General features: G+C 41.7%; 1 protein-coding gene across 2 annotated transcripts in view; it reads left to right on the forward strand.

Annotated features, from left to right (window-relative positions):
* The window catches only part of macrod2 (mono-ADP ribosylhydrolase 2), a 426,308-nt gene extending 418,055 nt beyond the window's left edge, over nucleotides 1-8,253 (forward strand). For both annotated transcript variants that reach the window (XM_078272630.1, XM_078272629.1), the window contains 3 exons: nucleotides 2,994-3,032; nucleotides 3,557-3,628; nucleotides 6,940-8,253. In XM_078272630.1, the coding sequence (XP_078128756.1) occupies nucleotides 2,994-3,032; nucleotides 3,557-3,628; nucleotides 6,940-6,962 (134 nt within the window). In that variant the 3' untranslated portion in view covers nucleotides 6,963-8,253. The remainder of the gene's footprint in view (nucleotides 1-2,993; nucleotides 3,033-3,556; nucleotides 3,629-6,939) is intronic.
* The last annotated feature ends 10,082 nt before the right edge of the window (nucleotides 8,254-18,335 follow it).

Genomic DNA, 18,335 nt, shown 5'->3' on the forward strand with positions numbered 1-18,335 from the left:
TGCTCTTTGAGGATGATGCAAAATATTGAGAAGACTTCTCATACAAAGGCTACAGTGAATCAAATATGTATTTCATTTATTAATAGGATGCTTTCAAATCTAACTTGCCATTGCAGTCCAGTCCAAACACATTTCCTATCAGGGTTGAATATTGTGGTGCAGAACACTAATGCTGACCAACAAAACGTTAACTACCTCGTGTCTAATAAATGAATGGAAGGTGGGGGGATGTCATTTTCTGCTTGTCTGCATACAAGGGTGACTTATGCCCAACTCTCTTCCTTCCTCTCCCCTCTCCTATGTATGCAGATGTGAGCACACACACACACACACACACACACACACACACACACACGTCCTCCCTATTGAGCTACTGAGGGTTTTTCTCTCCGGGATGTTATCACTAAACTTTTGTAAGGCTGAATTGACAGGAAAAGTTAAAGAATGTAAAAGTTCGGCAAATGTTTTAAATGTTTTTGATTTCACACAATTAATGTGTCACAAAAACTTCACTGAAACATCATGATAAATTGTCAGATAATAAAGATATGAACTGATTACAGCTCTCAAATGTGAGAAAATGCAGATCAGATGCCCTTTTAAACCCTCATTACCAGTCACCCATGATGATGTTGCCTATCTTCATGAAGAAATGTCATGTTTTAGTGTAATCCAGGAGATATATATGTTTGAGATGGCCAAAGTACAAATATCGTATGCCCTCTTTCTCTAGACACCCACAATTACCCATGCGGTATACAAATTGTGTTACTATGCGTACTGTTTTAACATACTAATTTGGTATTTACATACCAAAATGGGGGGTGGGTTACACTGTAAAAGACCTCTTAGGGTCCCAGCTTTAAGAAACACTGGTGTAAGCTGTTTAATTTGCTGCTGAGGGAGTCAGTTTTGCTTGTTTTTCTCTTTTCCCTATCAGCCCTCTGTGGACTGTGCCTCTCCTTCACCAGAACCTTGACAGAGGCCCGTTTTTCTCTCTCCCCCATCTTGTTTATGTGTTTACCACAGCGCACTCACATCCTTCCCTAAATGATAGCCCCTCTACTGTCAGTACACAGGAGTCAAATTAGAGAGCAAGACATAGCCGCGACGCTGTTCCCTCCGAGCCTCAGGCAGGCAGGGGAGGCTGGGGCCCCATTTAATTGAAATTCTGAGCTTTTTGCTTTGTCTTGATCAGTTAGAGGCAGAGGATGCTAGCCTAGCACCCAGACTGGGTTGTTATTACCTTAGAGAGGAAAAGAAAGGAGCATCTGGAATGAGGCCAGTGCTTCAGTGAGCTCCTGCTGCTGCACACAGGCATGCTATGCTAGCTCATATAAAAGGCAGATATGATGGAGGCTCTGTTCCAACACGAGTCACCACATCAGACACATTCCATATGTCCCAATTGACGTGTGGAAAAGTGGATCTTTTTATGTTCATGCGTAATTTATTACATCACTATTGATGCCACACGCCTGGCTCTCGAACATATGTGGTACATTGTGTGTGTACATGTTCCCTGTCACTGTATTCCTTTACTGTGATGATCTTAGTCTGGTGGTACAGCTACTTCTTTGATTTATTTGTAATAAAAAGCAGAAAACAATAAAGGATCATTCAGGGTTATGACAATGTGGTTCTTATTCTCGTGGTTTTGGCCATTTCTATCAGTTATGATAATGTTCCACTCTAAGTAATTGCTGATACCTGGGACACAGTGACATCTTCACAACAGCTGGGCGAGAAACGTTCAGACAGGTTATAAACATACCATGATGAACCAGATCATCTAAACTGTTTATTTTCTTTTAGCTAAAACCAAAGATAATAATAATCCGTCATTATACAGTAAACTTGTACACCAATTGCACAACCGATGGAAGAAGGGTAGATCTCTAAACTATGATTGAAGCCAGCGTTTCTTGCCCCATCTGACTTCTTTGTAGCCATGATGTTGCCATGTTCCCAGATCTCAGCAATTAGCTTAGTAAGTGTACAAATATTATTACTGATCAGAACTAAATCCAAGGAAATAAGATCCAAGCTGTAAATAACCAAAATTAAAATAAATAAAAAGGGTATGATTGTTGCTGCTTCGTCCTTCCTGCTTTTCAGTAGTCCTGAGTCCCTAAGTCCCTAAGTGGAGTCTTAGGGAAGATACATTTTATTCCAAAAAGTTACAACAGATTTCATAGATCAGTTTCATTTCATAGATCAGTTTTATGTTGAAGAAGCAGTGTGATGTATATTCGCCATAGCTGGCAGCCTACACGTCCAAATTGCCAGTGAAGCAAAGGTAGCACATGCCCAAGCTGTCCACATGCTTTAAGAACCTCTGCAATCTTACACATGTATCCAAGCGTATTACAACCAAGGACCCAGCGTTTCTATAAGGAATTACATTACCTTGACCGCAGACTTTTTAGTGTAAACATACACAACACTGAAACCACTTTGGATGCTACTTGTTCTTCTATCTCGCGTAAGCAGTTGTATTTGTTTACATCATCGCTGGACTGCCTGGGGAGAGCGGTTATTTTTATGGTGTGCTTTGTTTGGATGATTGTTGTTGCAAAGCCGGGAAGCGGCTCAGGGAGTGACGAAGAAGGAGTTGTGTGACTTCAGTGGTAACAGGGAGATTGAGGGGAGGGGAGGGGGGATGGGGGGGGGGTGGCGGTGTCTCAGGCTGCCTAGTCTGTAATTAATTTTGCATGCGTCTCTCCCTTCTCGCATTTGTTTTGTTCTTTGTTGAACAATAACTCTTGAGGAAGGCACAGAATTTCCAGGCATGAGAGACGGTTAAACATCACGACTAATGTAAATGTGAGGCCATGAGTATGAAGTTGTTCGGAAATTCTTGGACTGGCTTTGGGATTTTTTTTAAGCAGAATAATCTTGAGCAATTGATTTAAGCCTTTTATCAACTGCATCTGCATGCATGAATTGACATTCAAGATAAGTAACATATCTGTATGTGTTCCACATTGCAGATGTCTCTGAGATCAACAACGCTGGCACCAGCAATGGAGGTGAGTAGAGATCATCCCCATGAACTATCCAGCCTGGGTGCTGTGACGCATCACTGAAATCCTGCTCTCCACATCCCTTCCTCTATCTCATGCTTTCCATGCCTCTGCTATTCACGGGTGGATATTTCTGTCAACATACCTGCCTACATTCATGAAATATCACAGTGCATATTAAAGTTCAGATTATATGTTGGATGCAATTACATTTTAGTGGTAGAAGCTCCAGCCGGCATCCGAAGGTTTGTGCAGGTTTAAAAAAAACCCAAAAAAAACACTATTATTAAATAGTCAGATGTTCACATCCAGTTCAATTCTGATGCCAAAAAAGTTCTTGTTAGCTACATTGTAACTATAAACCCATCGGCTTGATTCACAAGCTTGGCAGGGCAGAGAGATTGTTTAGGTAAATTGATGCTTTTCTGCACAGGATGAGCGGCAACATATTGCATGAATATCAAAGACTCTCCTCACATTTCCCCCTCTTCCCCTCTCTGTTCTCATTTCTCTCGCTTACTGTTATCTAGAGGAGATGAAAGATCATGTCGAGAGCTCAGAAGAACCTGATTCCATTCTAACTGACAGCATTCAGTCCAAAGGTAAGGGCGTTGGGGAAGTACTTACACTCGCTCACTGGCTCGCTTTTATCTCGCACACAATCTCTATTTATAAGCGTATTCTTAATAGTGGCCACAGCTGCTGAATTAAAACTCACTTTATCCGGTAAATTGCGCTGTGTAGCTAAGTGTTACCCAGTTTCACCCTCCTTGTCTCTGTTTTCCCCCCAGTCTGTCTCCATCTCCTTCTCTGCAGGGGCTATACTGTAGGATATTTTGGTATAAACGTGTCAGCACGTCTTTGGAGATTGAGTGTGATGAATTGCCTGCAAACTCAACTATCAGACATTTAATAAATCAAGTGTGCAATGCATATTATTTTAACATGCAGCTAACAGACTGTAGGAGCAATAATCATGCCAATAAATCATATTTGATAAGGATACCACACTGTTGTTATTCTCAGGTCTCCGTTGAGTTTTAGGGTAATAAGACAGCATGTAATTTGAATGTAGACATATGTGGAGAGGGCTATGACAATCTATGTCTACATTTGTTCTGTGTGTGGCTCTATAGAGGTGTTGAGCCAAAGAATGGAATTCAGATTCAGGCATCGTAGTTTCCAGGTAGAAAAAAAATCATTAAGCAACTGTTGTGAACAGATTGTCAGGGTTGAATAAATAGGAAAGGCTAGCAGCATATGAAATAACTTGGCAGAGGCAAATAGGTTGGTGTAGAAAGGAAAGAGCTTAAACATTGCCAGACAAAGAGCCAGAGAAGAAAAAAAGCTTGTTATCGAACAAGCGTGTGAATCAGGGTGGGAGGGTGTATAAGGGAGCTGGTAGAACTCTATCAAAATATGAAACTGGGCATAACGAATGGACTGCCCTGTTTTCTGAACAAAGACGGTGGGTTGTTTAATATTAACTAAAGATTTCCATTACAACAGAGAAAATGGATCAGCCTCAGTGTCCAAATGTCTAATTATCCATATGTCTGTCACACACAATTTCTGCAACAATACAGATAAAATTTTAGCGAAACTTTGTGTATTAATGCATGTCACTGTCCTTTATTGGCTTTTATAGTTCTGTTTACTGTTAGTGGTTAACTAAGAGGTACCTTTGTACTGGGGTACAGTCTATCCACCAGTGCAGGATATCTTGCTCTGGACCAAAAAATGAAATTTGGTAAAGACATTCCTGGTCCCCAGAGAATATCTCCTAGTGGTTTTGGGTGACCCCATAACATTTAATGACACTATCAGGATCAACTTTTTGGTCCATACCAAAATATCCAGAAAACCAAACACTGGAGGTTCCGGAAAGTTGCTGTAGATATTCAGTCTCTGATGCTTTTAGCGATCCACCTGAACTTTCCTCTATTGCCAGCATCACACCAATATTTCCACTTCTGCACTAGAACTAACGCCACCCTCAGGCAAAAAAGACAACATTGCATATAGTCTAAACACAGATTACTACGAAATATCACGACCAGATTCATGCCTCCAAAGGGACAAATGCCTTTTGATTTTAATGACCCCCGTGGTCTTTCTCTAAAGCCAACTTTAGAATAACCTCTACATGTTGCCATTAATACTGGTGAGGCTCTGAGAAAAGCAAGTTCATTTATTGTTTCGCCTAGGAGTGCAACTCACAATTATTGTTATTATTGATTCAACTAGTGACAGTTTACTTTTGATAATTTAATTTGCAATTTCATCAATTACTTTGGTTTGTAAAATGTCAGAAGAAAGCCAAAAGAATTGCTCCTCATGTGCAACCGACAGTCCAAAACTTTAAGATGTTCAGTTTACCATTACATATGACAAATAAAAGCACCCAGTCCTCATGATTGACAAGCTGGGACCAGGGAATATTTGGCAGTTTTGCTTTACTTAAAATGAATCTGCGAATACTGTTTTGATAATTTTGATTCCATTTAGTTCCATTTACCTTTTTCATTTTGTGGTGTACAATTATCATTTCAGCCTATATTTTGAATAGAAGTCTCCAGATATTGTTATTAGAAGTCTCAAATCCTCTCCTTTGCTGAAGTCAGAGAAAGAAATATACATCCAGCAATAAACGGTAATATTAAAGACACAGTATTGCTTACCTAAAGGTGCAATATGTAATACTGACAGCTAGTGTTCAAAATAGTTACTGCAGTACAAATTCAAAATACTGGAAAGATTCATCTCCCCCACCCCCTCCTCCCCAGACTCGAAGTTCACGTTGGTTGCCAGGCTGAGACCGCAGCATCCACAACAATGTTGCTAGACGCTTTTCTCACATAGCCAGACATTACTCCACAGCCCAGCGGAGTAGCTAACGTTAGATGCTGGCTGTATTGACAGTCATAAAAGCCCATGCTCACGCGGAGCTCTGTACCCAACTGACAGACACACTTTTTTTTCGGCTTAGAATTACGATAGGAACCGCTAAAAACACAACAACCTCGCTGTCCTCTCCACCCGACGGACAGACACACTTCCTCGGCTTAGAATTACGGTGAGAACCACTAAAAATGACACTACCTTGCCGTCCTCTCCACCCGACTGAACACACTTTATTGGCTTAGAATTACGGCAACAATCGCTAAACATACTGCAAACTCACAGTCCTCTCTTCCCAATTTACAGCCCCCCTCTCTTGGCTTAAAATAACTCACTGTTGTCGGCTACGGCCGGTGAACAGGCTGCACGTTGTGAATGGTGCCATGTCATATCTCCGAGGCAAAAATTTCCTTTGGTCCTACAGCCCACTAGTCCAACATCCACCAGCGATATTACGAATCCCACTATGGCCACGCCAAGACTCAATAGCATTTATTGGCCAGGCGTCCATGCTTACGCAAGGTAATGTAACCCCATTTGTACAGGTCCTATCCCCTGACCAATCGGCTATCCTAACCTTAACCACTCGAGGTCAAATGCCTAACCCCAACCAATCGAGCTGCTTTGTGGGGCGGGTTTTGGCGTGGCCATAGTGAGATTCGTAATTTCGCCACCAAAGGGACGTCGGACTAGTGGGCTGTATTTTTCGGGTTATTGAGAGGTCGGAACAATGGAGCGTCGGAGAAATGGGCAGTCCCCTTGTAAACAACCGTGGCCTGCTTGCCTGATCTTCCGGTAACATGAGGACAACAGGAGAAAATACTGGCATTAGCATTGTTGTCAGAGAAGATAGTATTTCAACTTAGCTTTTTTCCTTAATATCTGATGACACATTGGGGTCATTTTTGGATTTATTACAGTAAATATACTACATATTGGACCTTTAATGTATGAACCAGTATTTCAGTGATGCAAAATCTAAATTCAGACTATGAACTTGTTTTCCATTCAGACATTGTTGAGAAGAAAGAATGACCAGCTGAGGGAAGGACAATCAACCTCATCTGACAGCCAGCAAAACTGTGCGAAGGCCAACCACTCTGGTGTCAGACGGGCTCATGTCAGTATGGGCTCTGACACTGGCCCAGGACACCCAGTTACTCACAAGATGCTCACATTCCCAACTTTATTTAGCCTATTCCCTCTCTGTTAAGAAACTACAATTCCCTGAAGTATGTATGTTATATGTACGTATGTGCAAAACCTTACTATAGGACTTGAACATATCAACCAGAAAAGATGAGCCATACCTCACTGTGTGTTAGAGTCATACATAATTTTGCCAGCAGGGTGCGATGAGATAAACCAGGTTCAAGTCTGCATTTGATCTATACCCACTGTGAGAGCACGATGAAGCTGTCAGAGGACAACAGCCACAGCTCTGACATGTTGACACCTCAGGCTGGCTGATGCTTAACATCAACCATGCTTTTGTTCTTACAACGCCACAGTCATGATGACATTCAACAGTGGAATACCTGACAACACCCTACATTTGTAAGCCTCTTTGGAGTGCAAGACACTGACACCTGCCATGTCTTCTCACACACTACTGCAGCTCGAGCTCCATTGTTTAGTCAAATCAGCCAATACTCTTGATTCAGACCACAGTCTGTAAGGCAGTGTGTCACTCCCCGGCCTTTTATCTTTGAACATCACTGATCACATCTGATCTCCGCCACTGCTGTAACTGCAGCTTTACTCGTTTTACCAAGAAACTGTTCATCAAGGCCCACGTACACTTAAGAGGATATGAGTGTCTTTTAACTAATTAAATAGTTATTTTCGCCCCTTTTTCTTTGTGTTTCCAGTGCATCCAAGAAATTGGCTTTGAACTTCATCACCATAAACAAGACGTTTAACCTTTGAGTCGTCTTCGCTTTTGCTTGTCTCCTTACCAGATTGTCTATAATTGTATTGAAGGAATCTGCCTTATTTCATATCAAACTACAACATCACAAACACAGACCTAAGAAGGTGGTCCAAGTATGAATTTTGGTTGTGTATTGCTTGCAGATGATTTGTAATTCTAAGTACATCATGTAATGGCTAATGGCCTGTTGTTATTGGGTTTTTTTCTCTCTTCAAAACATGGTTTTGGTTTTGTTTAAATGTTGGTATGATTCATGAATTATTTTCAGTGGTGCCATACTAAAGATCAAATTAATAATGAAATGATGCCTTCATACTTTGATGTTTGCTTTGCTAAACTATAACAGAAACAACTAATAAAATATAAAGGTGGAAGCCATGTCTCAGCTCTTAATGTACCTTGTATTGTGTCTTGTTTTTACTTCTGTCATGACGGTAGCTAACATTTTGTTTTGGTACAGATAATTTCCCCTCAGTTCATACATGTGAAGTTGAACTGTAACAGAGCGATCAGACAGAAACAATTAGTCTGTCCTGTGATCTCCAGCATGCTGCCTCTGTGGCCCTCAGGCTCTCTCCTGTATCAAATGAGAAGAGATATCTGGCAGACCCTCTCACCCCAGAGCCCTCCCTCTCTCTAGGAAAGTGACTAATGGCCAGAGACCTCACAAGGAGTTTGTTATCAAAGACTCTGCAGCTCTCCAGAGCAGAACCTCTTTATCAATCGCCTGTCTTAACTGGAAAAATCTTTCACAATTCCTGAAGTCACACTTCATGAGTTGGACCACCACATGTTATCACAAAACTACTATTTTACTAATTAGGCATTAAAGCAAATGTATAGAACTTAAAAAGTGGCAACTTTGGCGTGGCACGGTTGAAAAGCAATAGTCTGCACTAGTTTCCACAAGGTTTGTCTCATCTTTCAACATAAAAAAAATATCTATCAGAATAAAGCTGGAAACAAACCCGGGGACAAGCCAAATACTATAAAGACTGTACAAACCACATGTAACAACTTTGTTTACACCAACATGCAGATTTGTTTAGTCCTCACAACCAGAAAAGAGCACACATTGAACATCTGATGTAAATATTGAGGCAACACACTGGGCCTACAGTTTACAGGTCTACAAGCATTGCTTGGTAACCACCAAACTCCTGCAAGGACACAAATACTTGCTTAGCATCATGAGATGGTGGATGGAGAGATAAGGGCAACGATTACTGTAAACTTTGAAGATGAGCTGAATGAGAGATAACTTCATCAGAGTGAGGTAGACTTCAGGTGAGCATAAACTAACAGCCACTCTATCACTCACAGCACATCACACTAGTTTTCTGTGTGCTTAATGTTTTCGGCCAGTTATGTTTAGATCATTATTTAAACGTGATGACAACAGTGCCAATTCCAGTTAGAAATATTACTCATGTTTAAAATAACTCTTCTGAGATGATAGTGGGCAGCAACTGGATCAGAAGGCAAATTATTAGAATCCTTCAACTCTCTGAACTGAATGCTTTTATCTCCTGGCTGTCAACAGCAAATGACCTGGATTGGACAGTCTTGGACTGATAAGTCTTCACTCCCAAATCAGATTTATTATGGGTTCAACAATGTGTCCCCGCATTCACTTCTGAGCCTGCTGTAGGGCAAATCAAGGAGTTTTCACAGTGAACCATTTATAATTACAATAATTACAATTAATTTTGGTAGAACAAGAAAGCATAAGGTAACAGACTTCCGAAAAAGAGTGTCATTTCCGGCGGCAACAGAGCAATCCCGGAAGTGGAACGTCGTGGATATAGACTACAGGTCTGGTAAACTCAAATCAAAAACTTGTAGTCTTTAGCATCAACCAAACCTGCCCAAGTGACATCACTTAAGTCTACTTTACTGGTTTGTTTTTGGCACTTTAGCCTTTATTTGATAGCTTTACAAAGTAGAGATGGACAGGTACCATGGCAAAGGAGGGGTACGACCTGCAACAAAGATCCCCAGCTGGAACCTAATTGGAGAAGTTGTGGTTATGTGGTATGTGTCATACCTATTTCAATCAGGAGAGACTTCGGTTGCAGGTATGCAAAAATATTTATTGTACAACTGCATGATAAAATGTACAAAGTCTTTTGGAGATTAGACGCCATCGAATTAATAATATTTTTAAAGGGGTAGAGAACAGGAACATAACCCCCCGATGGAGTCTAGACACCGGTAGCGGCGGAGAAGGAGATCGGAGACCAGACCGACGAGGCAACGGAGCGGTCAGCCGGGAGAAACACGATGACTGGAGGTGGAGGGGAGGTGGGGGGTTGAGCGCTTTGCCCGAAACGACAGCTGACAGCACAGGGAGAACAGATTTAAAGCAGAGCTGTAATGCTGTGATTGGCCCTTGAATATCGTGGCCATGTCTGATTGGTTTAACTGAAACTAAACAGCTGATTTGATTTAAGAAGAAAGAGTAGTAATTGGGTTAATGAAGTCTTCTTGAAAGAATTTACGCTGAGCTTCATAAGGCTACCAGGACACCCAAAGACACTGCAAATCCAGTCCCACACATGCAAGATGAAGAAAAGGAATTCGCTACAGGTTCCTGTTCATCCCAGCACCAAAATAATAGCAACAAGTATCCTGCTTTTTCTCCAGAGACGCATCAATCAAATACAGGAACATGGTGTTTTAAACATTACCATATAAAGAACAATATTTAGCTATTAATGGTTTTGATAACATAATGGCAAAAAAGCATCAACAACACGTTTCTCAGTTTCACATCGCTTTTGCATGTTTACATTCCATTAACTTGTCGCATGCCAATCAGATGTCAAGAGTGATTGTCCCTGGAACGGAGACGGTTTCAATTTTAATGACTTCATTTGAATGTTGCATGTCAGAGCGGAGGGTTCCCTGAACTTGAGCAGTAGGTAGTGTCAAGGGAAACAGCTTAATCGCACAGGCTTGCTGCCACACACCGGCTCCCTTGCATACAAAACACAGTGCTACAATAACAAACTGAACAGCCTGCCGTTCTAGTTTACACTGAACAGTGTTGGATTTTCTGGCTTACATCGCAGTTGTACGGCTGAAATTGTTCACTCGCACTGCAAAAACCTCTCAAAGGCACTGTATCTACACATTTAAATAAACCAAGCCGTGTTTTTGTAAGTTTCTATCTGACAGGTCTTATCAAGCGGCTGTGGGCTGATATGATGTACTCTGTTTATTCCATTTTACAGATGAAAGCTCTGCAGACCTCTTCTTAAATAAACATGCATTACCATGTTCTGTCTCTGCTTTTTGCTTTCCCTCTACTCTCCTGCTGCTAACTCCTCCCACTGTCTTCCACCCTCCCGCCACACTACTATGCCGACCCGGCGCCACACTGGCTGTTAACACAGCACAAACAAATTGAAAAGAAAAAATAATTCCAGCTCTAAAGCTTTAAATCCCAGGACTAGATAAGCTGTTTTTTATCTGAAGTACAGTGTTTGTCCTTCATGAAAATTCATCGCCCCCACAAGAGACAAAGGCAACACTATAGGTGAACTAAGCCGAGATAAACACTCTAATTGGGATGAAAATTGACGCCATTCATTATGGATGTCTGTCTTCAAAGGCAGCGAGAGCCACTGAAATGTTGAAAGGAAATTGAGTTGCAGCATTGCTAGTTTGCTTTGAACAAGTGAGAATACGTCGATTAAACTCCACCAGCACAAGACGGTTATGCAGATTACATTTGTTGTCTGACTAAAAAAGCGCTGGTCTCATGCTGATGGCCCCTCATGACAAGAGAACAGAAGAGAAAGAGGATTAATCAACTAATTCTAGCTCTCTCGCTCTCTGTTGTTGAACATTATCAACTTGATAATGTGCTGATTCAGGTGATAGGGAAAATTCTCATTATTGTGGCTATAATACAGATCAGACCACTGTCTCGAACATAAAGTATAAAGTTATCCATTCCAAGTCAAACTCTGCTTTTTTAATCACTGAGCAGTCAATTAGGGTTGAGGAGAGCAGTTCTCTTCTCTCTTTGTCCCATCATCTTGTTCAGAATAACACCTTAGTGATAATTCACACTAGCGACATCTAGACTTGAGTTCATTTCACTGCTGTTTTCAAAACAAAACCAAGCTTGGTTCAGTGTAGTCTATATCCACGACATTCCACATCCAGGATTGCTCCAGTGCCACCAGAAATTCCACCAGATGCCCCTCTTTTCGGCTGGATGTGGGTTACCTTCCGCTTTCTTTGTGTTGTAATTTTAAACTCCGGTGGATTTATGAGGACTAGGGTTAACTGCTCCTCAGATCTCTGCAGGGTAAATTGAGACAGCTAGCTAGACTATCTGTCCAATCTCAGTTTCCTGTTGCATGACTAAAACAACTTTTGAACGTACACGTTCCACCAAAACAAGTTCCTTCCCAAGGCTATTTTGCAGCAGCTCCGTGGGGAGCTTAGCGCCGCCCAAGACAATTCTGATTGGTTTAAAGAAATGCCAATAAACCAGAGCACATTTCTCTCCCATCCCAGAATGCTGTGTGGACTAGCCAGACCCTAGCGTCAGGTTTCCAATATCTCTGGCCAATCAACTGTTCGTTTTGCTCTCAAGTCTAAACATCTAAATCTGAGTTTGACCCTTCTTCCAGAAGAGTAAACATCATAAATGCAGGCCCTTTTCCTACTGTAGAAACATAATTCACAGTGACAGCTTAAAACTGGGCTACAAAATCTGTGCTGGCTTTCGGACTCCCAGAATCAGTCAACAACCAAGCCCCACCAAATGGACCAGCAACATAATTTACTCCTATACCGATCTCAACAGTGTATTTTTTTCAGAGTCTGTGACTCTGTGAAAAATAAAGAGAAATGCAGTGTGAACATATGTTTACACATGTGAGTCATCCATGGTCACCTACAAGTTGCAACACATACAGGTATGTGTTTTGGTGCACTTTCAGATTTCAGTTTCTTTGGCAAGTCAATACCAGAAGTACCCCGGCCAGGCATCATGGACGTGTAATGCCATCAAGTTGGCAACACTACAGTATATTCCACTTAGTGTTTCTCGACTGTCACAAGTAAAAAAAAAACTGCATTCATCTGTTGTAACAATTCCTATGAAACCCTGTGATGCACAGTTCTCAGAAGAGTAGCTATGTTGAATTAGTTTGTCCAAAAGAGAGAAAATAGCATCTCCAGTTTGACATTTTGTGTGTTTATTGTGGTAATATTATGCGTTTCGCTGCAAACAGGCAAACTCACAGCACCAATCAACAAAATGACTCACTGTTTTAAGAGCTATTCAAATTAATGCTGGCAGCAGCCTCTGCCTGTGTGATTAACCCAACCCTGGCAACTTCTTGGCAACTGTCACTGTTGCCAAAGAAGTTGCCACAAACTTAATTGATAAATGTGCTGAAATTCCACACAGATTACTGGGCATATTGGTAGGTTTGCTGTAATTTGTTGTTGTTGATTGTTGACAATGCTGTGAAGAATTACATCTACTTTCCCAAACAAATATGAGATCACATCTTCACGAGAAAACAGATATGCTTGATTGCTTCTGCATTTCGGCCTCTTGCCTGTCAGCGCTGAAGGAGCATTTGGAGTCCTCCAGTGCTTCAGAGAAGTGTTGCCGTAGCAACAGGCTGTAGTAAGTGAGGCCCTGAGTGCATTCAATACAGGTGAATTGAGTTTAACCAGAGAAAAGTGAATGAGCCATCCCAACCACTGTGTCCAATTTAGCTCAGCTCATTTGCTGACAAAATGTACGAAAGGAAGGTGAAGTTATGATGAGTTGATTTATTAATTAAATATTTTACAGAATGAGATTTTTTTTTTAAAAAGCAAGCACAGCTGTGATGGTGGACTACAAACATTTGACAGGTGAGCTAAACTGAACCTGGTAATATAGCTGCTGGTTGGTGGTCTTATTACTATCTTATTATCTATGCTGATTTGCCCGTTGAGAAAGGCAGAATATGGATATCAGACCATTAGGTGTTTAGGGTGACATGCTCCTTTCAGAATCCTCTGGCTGCAAACCACATTTCTTTATTACATGGGTGCCATAACATTAATTTCTCCCTAAGGAAAGCCTTCAGTTAACAATAAGCAACAGCCAAGTGTGGTAACTGTTTGCTTGACTGTACATGGTGTGACCCTTAGGTGCATGTTGTATGTGTATTTATTAATTCACAGATAAGGGTGGAGAGCGCTGCTCCTTCCCACCAGGATTCATTATTTTCTGTTCCGAACTCCTGCTGGTTATGTTAATGTATCATGAATTTCCATAACAAAATAGGCATCAAGGTAGGCAGGAAAATCACTTCAACACAGCATGCAATTTAAATGTGCCATTTCGCAACCAATCATTCAGCGATGAAGACACGCTAGTCATCTCAGGGCAAGGGGAGGGTAAAGGACAACATGTAGGGATATTTTCAATGTTCCCAGTCATTGTTTGACTGACATCAGTCCCTCTGTTTTGTCCTTTTTATGCCCTTCACTATCAATAAAGTGAATAAATACATATAACAGTATATTCCTCAAAATCATAACTCATTAAAACTGGATTTTCAGTTATTATTTCCTGAGAAAACAGTTCAGAATGCATAACATTGGATGGTTTATTTTCATGATGCATACCTGTGTGAACTCCATTAATAAATACGATTCATTTAGCATCATTGTCAAATTGCCTGAGCCCGGCAGAGAGGTGCTGACAATTCAAACGAGCTGATAGAGATGATTAAAATGACACCAAACACCGCACTTTAGGCTTTCCTGTCACAGAACGCCACAGCTTCTCTGCGAGATGCAACTCACTAAACACCTCATACTGCAATATACAGGGAGATTTTCTCATTCACTGTTAATTGGCTCATTTATTCCTGTGCTCAGTGAAGAAAAAAAAGACAGCAGAGATTAAGCAAACTTGGCAAACAAAGTTTTGGAGCATGTCTGAGGCGAGCTGTCTGGATTGGAACAGACACCGGCATTAATGGAGAGAGGCTCGAGCGTCTGTAGACAGTCAATGCCACCCGTCCCTCTTGTCTCCAGGCTAAATGCCTCCTGTCACAGCTGACAACTTCTGCAATTGATTAAGTCAGTCTTGCTGACAGGAATATACAAGGTCACAATTATGATGAATGTTCTGTTCTTTTGATATTATGGGGACTTAGTGAAAAAAAAAGACTTCAATTCTGTTTTGTGGAGCTTATAATAATTAGATTGGGTCAGTCAGCAAGTGATAATACTGTTGTTCTGAGTAAACTCGAAAATTCATTCCTGCGAGATTCACTCGGATAAACCTCAAACACGTCACTGAAGATTGCAAGAACTTTTCTCACTGGCTGTAGCAAAAGGAATGAGAATTCAATTTCTGTGGTTGAATCAGTTTATTCATCACGCCATTCCACTGTGCATCTATCAGTTCACCAATCTATTAATGTAGCCTGTCAGATGTGAGTTTAGGTCCTTCTCACCTTCAGTGTCTGCGCGCCTCACTATCTCCCATCTCTCCAGCTCTTCACGGTTCAATACTCCCTGCTCTAATATATATGACCGATCCTTTCAGAAGCCAATTCAGAAGCTAACCACCACATTCCGGACTTCTATCGGGCCCTGATAACGTGAGGTTTGACCATCTGTCAGCGCTGTGACTGTTGGCTATAAACTTCACGCTCTGTCTTTTTATTAATCTGTTTCTCAGAAGAGATGCAGCCAGCGCCTGAGAGCCACAGGCAGAATCAGAGAGGAGAGAGAAATCAATTACTGCCTTTGCCTCTGCCTAAAACAAGCCATGTCGGAGACCTTCTACAAAAGGAGGACAAGAGGGGCCGGTGGCCCCTCAGACTCCCAAACCTCAGGAGACGGCGCGGAGAGCATCCTGTCACAAGCTCTGACACGCAGCCATCACTGCCAGCAGCGCAAAATAGGCCCCTGTCACACCTCAAAATGGGATCCAGCCATTTCATGTGCAATCAGGCCTACATCAGTGATTGATGGCTACATAGTGGAATAAGAGGGAAGACAGCAGAGAGGTTGCTAAGGCAGAAAAGTGAAACCATTTTGAGTGGTTACCTTCCAAAGCCCATGTAATTTAGAATCCCTAAAAGTACGATGGTGAATCAAAACCTTTTGTGAGGTTGCTCATAACAGGAGGCATGCTGACACAAGAAAAATGAAAATGGTTGTGTGTGATGTGTCTTTCTGATCATATGTTTAATAATTTAAGGTACACTACTTTTACCTTGATAGAAGATTATAGGTCACAATTATATGTCACAACCATAATCTATTTCTCTTTCTGATGGCCAATTATTTGGTTTCGTCTCAGCGCGAATGACATATAGTCAAACATCGAGAGCAAGGTTTGACATTTATCAGCAAGTTAGTACTTTTTCGTGCGATACAGAAATTCTCGTGTGATTCTTGGTTTTGCATTATACAAAACCTTATGTTCATCGTATGCCTCTCTTAGGTCCCTGAACTGCAGGTGAGGCAGTTGAAATAACCTAAAAGCCATTAGAGGGTGAAAACAACAATAACCTTCCTTGCTGAAAATAATTTTTTAAACTCAATAAATGACTTTGTCATTTTTTACTGAAAGACTTTTCCATATCATATTCCCATGAGCGATAGTGAATACAAAGTAATGAATTTAAAGCCAGAATGCAAAACTATTCCAGTCATACAAGAAATCATTTTGAAAAAGTGAATACCCTTATTCCACAGTTACTAGCAAGCCCTGATTGTTTCAGACATTTTTAATGATACCTAATTCCTCCAGCCACATTCTACCTCTATAAAGCCAGAATGTGTTTTGAGGGGGTGAGAAATGAGCAGAACCAGCATCCAGTCCAGCCACTGAGATATGAACTCAATAACACACTGCTTTATTTTCTCCAGTCATTTGGTCCAAACCAGCTGGTGAGGCCAGAGACAAAACACAGCATTTGGCATGGGAGACTGTGGACCCTTCATCACAGCATGCATCTGTCTGCCTTAGTATGTGTAGATGCAATAGCATGGATGTGCATGCATGGTCTGCATACAGGAGACGCGTCACAAATCGCTGCTTCCATCCACGCGCCAGGGACAGTGTGCTCATCAGCTTGGCGTGATTATGGCCATGAGAGAGGCTCTGATTGTGGGATGCTGGAGCGTGAAGCCACAGGAGGAGACCAGAGAAGGACGTGGCTGGGCCAGAGAGGAGGGATGGAAGAATGGATGGGAAGCCCAGCTGGCGGCTGCTTCTAATTGGGCTGAGCAGGTTTTCATGGCTGACCAGACCCATATGTAGTGCGGATCTAAAGAGAGAGAGGGCCACAAGCAAAGTAGCAGGGCAGGCCAGGCTGTAGGGGTGGAGGAGGGGGGTGTAAAACGGGCAAGAGGCTGGTCACACTCCAGCAGTCACAGCCTCTTTGTGACAGGGGGCAGAGAGGGCCAGCTGTCATCCCCTGACAGGAACACACACACCCCTCCATGTGTACTGATAACACAGGCTCAGTGAACACACAAAACAGAAGCATAACAAAAAAATCCACTTAAGAAACAACTACTTTAAAGCTCCATTGTGTAATTTTTTGAGTTGATTCTTAGCAAAAAAACTCTTTGCTCTTTCACCAATATGTGCAATTACTTCCTGTGTAATTACTTCCACCAACTAATCAAAGTATTCTCGTATGCGTAGAATCTGCCATTCAGAATCATTCAGAATACATACGAGCGACCAAGGGGGTAAGCGTCTGTCAACAACGCGTAGCTCCTATGGCGCCATTTTGATGCTATCAAGCCATCACCTGCCGTTAGTATTCCATTGACTGCCATTCATTTTGACGTCACTTTGACAGCGAATAACTTTGCATCTGAAGTGTTTAAAGACTCTATTTGTCCATTGTTTATTTCTAAAGAAACACGACAATGTATAAAAAGCTCCATTATCTTGTACCTCACGTTATGGCTCCGTAGCAGACGTTTTTATAAAAATAGGCTCATAACCACGCGACTTACTGTCGCACAGTAGAGAAATTACCGTACAGTACAGGAGAAGATTGCAGGCAGTTTTGACTTACATTAGCTGTTTAAGTGTAATTACTAATGTTAACTAGCATTTTAGTTAGCAATAATTAGCCTGTGCCTATGTTATCTCCTTATGTATACCTATGCTCTCCGTCTCTGCAATATTCGGAATGATTGAGATTTCTCTTGGCACAGCTACCAGAAGACTTACAACTTTCAGACAGTTTGCTCACACATCATCACACGTCACATCTATGTCGTCACTCTCAGTTGGAGGCTGCGCAGTAACGCTCAGCCATCACTGGAAAAGTGCTTCTAATATCCTTCACTGGTCTCCGTCCAGAGCAACGGGATCTGTTGGTCCAGTTTATATACTGTCTATGCGAGCGACTCGCTCGAATGACGGCCGCCATGTTGCGCCTCCATCTTTAAACTACATTAGC

This window comes from Sander vitreus, chromosome 17 (assembly GCF_031162955.1).
Source record: "Sander vitreus isolate 19-12246 chromosome 17, sanVit1, whole genome shotgun sequence".
NCBI lineage: Eukaryota > Metazoa > Chordata > Actinopteri > Perciformes > Percidae > Sander > Sander vitreus.